General features: G+C 50.8%; 1 protein-coding gene across 1 annotated transcript; it reads left to right on the forward strand.

Moving 5' to 3' along the window:
• The first annotated feature begins 1,001 nt into the window (after positions 1–1,001).
• On the forward strand, positions 1,002–3,966 carry mid1ip1l (MID1 interacting protein 1, like). The gene is made up of 2 exons (XM_015351511.2): positions 1,002–1,319; positions 2,075–3,966. Exon 2 carries the CDS (start codon positions 2,175–2,177, stop codon positions 2,682–2,684), a length of 510 nt encoding a protein of 169 aa, XP_015206997.2. The 5' UTR covers positions 1,002–1,319; positions 2,075–2,174; the 3' UTR covers positions 2,685–3,966.
• The last annotated feature ends 801 nt before the right edge of the window (positions 3,967–4,767 follow it).

Genomic DNA, 4,767 nt, shown 5'->3' on the forward strand with positions numbered 1-4,767 from the left:
GCCGTGCACGGAGATTCGGGGCTGCTGTTCCAGCACGTGTAATGAACCTAATACTCCGAGCAGGGCCATGCTTACTGAACTTCCAGGAATAGAAAGAAAACAATCCCCGATAAAGCAATGTTTATTTACCCTGGAGCGATAAGAAGTTTGAACTGCCCTACCCCGGGGTGCTTGCTGAACTCAAACAAGCAACGCGTCTTCCTACTGTAAAATGAGACCTCCTTTCTAACACACAGCACTGCGATTCACTTTCAGCTCAATTCAAACAGCTGCCTAGGCATGACCGATGAATTTCAGTGTTGCCAAAAGCGTATACAATTAACACAACTTCTACAGACATTTACAATACAAACACAGAATATTACTGACAGACAGTAAAGGTTCACTGCTCCTCGGGCTGTGACAGGAGATCACGTTCTGGGCTGCAGCTCAATTGAGTTCCCTCCCCTCTCTCCCAGTAGGACTGGGAGCTGTTCTGATGCTGGCAGGAGTGGGAAATCTGGAATTAGGTTTGTTATGTTAGGGAAGAACGTTGGTCTAATCCCATCGTATTTCTCACAGTGAACGTTTCTCGCCCATGAACAGGACAAGCAGACACTGCCGGGCCGGCTGCATGCTGTCTCTGAAACCGAGTGCGGTTAATCTAACTTGTGCATCCTCTCGGGGTGGCGAGGTGACAACCCGAGCATTACAAACAGTGCTACAATTACTTCCCTTGTACGACGTGTTTGAGTTACATCGTTGCTTTGCGTGCATAGCGAGCAACTGAACCTAAGAGACAAGCGGATAATCTGTTATTATTCCTAGCTCGATACAGGACAAGAGCAGCTCTAAACAAGGCATTATATATCGAACATTTGTGTAACCGGAGTTGCGCTATATCAACTGTATGAAAAGCCCGTGCATCTCACTTCAATGCCAGCATGTAGCACAGCCCTCGCCTGACGAAACCAGCACGTTTCCTTGGGTGAGAAAGGCGGGGCCTGTAAATCCGGACCCTTCATTAATTCGCATGTACTGTCCGGACGCGCACAGGCCGGGTTTTCTCATTGGCCGGCGAGCCAAGCAGTCCTGGCGAATGGCCGCGCAGAGAAAGCGGCGCCTCTGATGTAACCGCGGGGTGTTGACGGTCCAGCCTTCCAGTCTGCCGGGTCACGCCGTATAAAAAGCTGAGAACCGGCTCAGCCTGCTAATGGAAGCGCCGGTGTTGTCTTGGCAGTGTTGCTCGAGTCGTGCTGGGATTCTCGTTGTTTTGTTAATGCTGGGGTTTTAGAACACTGACCGAGCTTACGTTTGGCTTGACTCCTCCAAGCGTTCAGGTATGTAAGCGTATTTTTTATCTTGGTTGCGGGGGCAGTTGTCAGTGAGTTTAAGCCTTCATGTTTGTTTTCGAGAATGTTTTGTATCGCATACGTTCTCCTGGCACCTGTTCGTGAGCAGTCTTAAAATATAATATAAAGGGGACACTGTCCGTTATAGTCGTGTTGTGCTGTGTTTCTCGACTTTCACTTCAAGCTCGTTCTTATTGTATCTTGCCTTAAAACTTTGTTTTGGCCAGAAGGTGATAAGTGTGTTAAATGAACCCATTTCGTCTCTAATACCCGACTTTGACAGGTATACCGGGACTAAAGCGCAGGTTCCCCTCTGTAGGGGTGATGGAGTGAAATGCCCAGAGCCCTTGTTGTGTGTGTGTGTGTGTTTATATCTAACGAGCAGTACGCAGCCAGGAACGCGGTGAAGTCTTTCTGTACTTCACGCCATGTAAGGGCATGCCTCTCCTGTTCTGAGCGAGAGTTGCTGTGCTCCCGTGTTGTAGGCATAACCTCATTCATAAAGAGTCGCTTATTTCAGAGGCTGATGCAGGAGCATCAACAGTTTCTCCCCACCCCCCCCCCATGTACTTTAGTCTGTATTCAAGCCCAAGCCCTTCAGGAGACATTATCCAGCAGTGTGTTGCCTGTTAAACAAGATGCTTTTTGCTTCTGTGGGCGGGAGGCCTGATGAAGCATGGGGGCATGTGCCCACCTTGGATGATGGTGTCTGTGCAGCTCATTAATCCAGGTTCCTCCCCCAGGTCTCCTGCTCTGCTCACTCCTGCCTGCACCGCTCCTGAGGGCCCTCTCGTGTCTCCAGCTCCCCAGCCCCCTGCTGTGGGGACCCTCATTCCTGCCGCCATGATGATGCAGCTCTGCAGCGAGTTCTCCTCCAACGCCAGGCACTCCGTCCTCAGCGTGATGCAGCGCTTCATCGCCGCCGCCAACAACATGGACGAGACCATCCTGGTGCCCAGCCTTCTGCGGGACGTCCCCCTGGAGGACGAGGAGGGCGACCCCCAGGGCAGCAACTTCAACAACAACAACCACCCCCTCCTCCGGGGCTCGGAGGAGCCGGCCGGTCCCGGCAAGCAGAGGGACCTGTACGAGCACTACCTGCTGCTCAAGTCCATCCGCAACGACATCGAGTGGGGCCTCCGGCAGCGGGAGCGGGCTGGGGCCGCCGGCCTGCTGGGGGTGTCCGTGATGCAGGAGGAGGGGGAGGGGGGCGCCGGCGAGGCCGACGCCGACCTGGAGAGCCAGTTCCGCTACCACCTGCGGGGGCTGTTCGCCGTGCTGTCCAAGCTCACGGCGCAGGCCGACCTCCTCACCCGCCGCTACAAGAGGGAGATCGGAGGGGGCGCTTTGTAGGACCGGCCTCTTCCCCTCGTTAGCGCAGACAGAACTTTATTTTTTTTTTGCTATTTGCACGAAGGGTGAAGTTCCTCATGCACCAAGACGTTTTATTCCCGTTTAACGTGCGGGTGGGTGGAGGGGACATGGCGTTTGACCTGAAAGACTGTGTGACTTGGCCTGCTGATCCTGTTTTTGCAGTCCCAGACCTCCTGCAGCCCTCCAATCCCCCCCCCCCGAATCTGCCTCTGAACGCTGACCAGACAGTCGGCCCCTCGCAGGGCTGCGTCCCTGGCCGGGGCTGCAGAGGTCAGTCCTGCAGGCTGAAGACCACTGTCCTCCCACAGCCAGGTTGGCCCCTTCTACCCACTGGTCACAAACTGTCAAACTGTCCCGTTCCTCCTCTCGTTCCAGATGGGAGCGGGGACAGAGCTGTTGACACTACTGTTTCTTTGAGGTAACTTGTTGAAAACGTACAAGTGTCAAGTGAGGCCTGTTCTGAGCTGGTATTTCCTTCCAAGGTCTGTCTGTCTTCTGTAGGACTGAGCTTCTGACAGATCTGGAATAATCTCCCAGCGTCAAGGCTCATCAAGACGCTGGGTGTGTCTGTAATAAAGGGGTCGAGTTACTAGCTGGTCGAGTGCACGCTCATGTAGCGCAACGTATTTCTGCCTGAACAATAGGGGTGTGTAGTTCTGAGGAAATGGCTTCTATAGCTTGGAGGAGGGTTTGGAGCTGCTCTTTTCTGCACCTCTTTCAGTTCCAAGTGGAATTTCTTTGATCGTGACCCCTTTGCTGTCCTGGGAGGGCCTGTTTCTGCTCTTAGCTGAATGGGGACACTATACTGTGGGTTGGGGATAGATGGGGACACTATACTGTGGGTTGGGGATAGATGGGGACACTATACTGTGGGTTGGGACTTGTGTAATGTGAACACTGGATTCTACGCACTTATATACCACCGCTGGACATTGAGTTTCCACAAATGATCTGGGAAGTAGCTGCTGGCATGTCCTGCAGTTTACACCCTTCTCCGTTTTCTGTAGCATGGAGTGTCTGTCCTCTCCAACCAAGAATGACTTGAACAGGGTTTTATTTTAAAATAATGGCAGCCTGTCGGCAATGGAGCCTTTGGGAACAGTATCTGTTTGGCTCCATTAGAACTTAATTTTTATTTTAACAAAACTTTTTTTTTTTTAGAATGTATGTTGAAGGTTGAAATGCCTTGAATGTATATATACCCTTTTCTGAATATGAAAATGTAATTTTATTAAAATAAATTTCATTTATGTTCATCAAATACTTTGTTCTTGTACCATACATCTACAAATCAACCACAGAACATCACCAAGACTTTCCCTTGAGTCTTTATTCTCTCCTGTTTTAATCTGTAATCGAGTGCAACTTGGACATCAGATTTTATTACCTTTTAAACTGGGCTCAATGTTGAGCAGGGGTGTCTTCTGTGTGGAGTGTGCTTGTAGCTGTGGGGGTTTTCTCTGGGTGCCCCAGTTTCCTTGTATCTCACAAAGTCATGTTGCCTTGCTTAACATCAATAACAGGGATGGACATCTGCCAAGGTTGCAAAAGGCCAAGCTGTGCTCTGTGTTCCGACCTGCAGTATGTTATCCACACAAACAGATACTAAAATCAGAAACTGTCACGGGCAAAGTGCCATCTTGTACTCTATTCAAGCGGTGTGCTGGCACTTCAGCCAGGGCCAAGGCAGAGTGGCCGGGGCACAGAGCACAGCCATGTGAGAAAGCAGCAGAGGTTAAACGGGCTGGAAAAATGGGTTGGGTCTGTTAGGAGTTAAATGCAGGAATTAAATGTGTTTTTAGCCTGTAAGGCATCCAACTGAAATAGGTGCTTAGTGACATGTTGCCTGCTTAGGGCTTCCCCTGCAGAGACAGAGAGGGGATAAAGGACTCATGAGCGCAGGTGTCCTGACCACATGAGAGCAAGGAGCTGAGGTAAGCTTGAAAGAACCATGTGATAGCTCTTCTGGGACAACCTGGTCTCTCTGCCTTCAGGTACTGTATGCACAGTAAAGAACAAGATCAAACCGACCTCCATGTTTCTTATCAGATCCTGTAGTAAT

This window comes from Lepisosteus oculatus, chromosome 8, assembly GCF_040954835.1.
Source record: "Lepisosteus oculatus isolate fLepOcu1 chromosome 8, fLepOcu1.hap2, whole genome shotgun sequence".
Classification (NCBI taxonomy): Eukaryota; Metazoa; Chordata; class Actinopteri; order Semionotiformes; family Lepisosteidae; genus Lepisosteus; species Lepisosteus oculatus.

Excerpts from the sequence above, each read along its gene's own strand:
- mid1ip1l (XM_015351511.2), top strand. The coding sequence starts at position 2,175 with ATGATGATGCAGCTCTGCAGCGAGTTCTCCTCCAACGCCAGGCACTCC.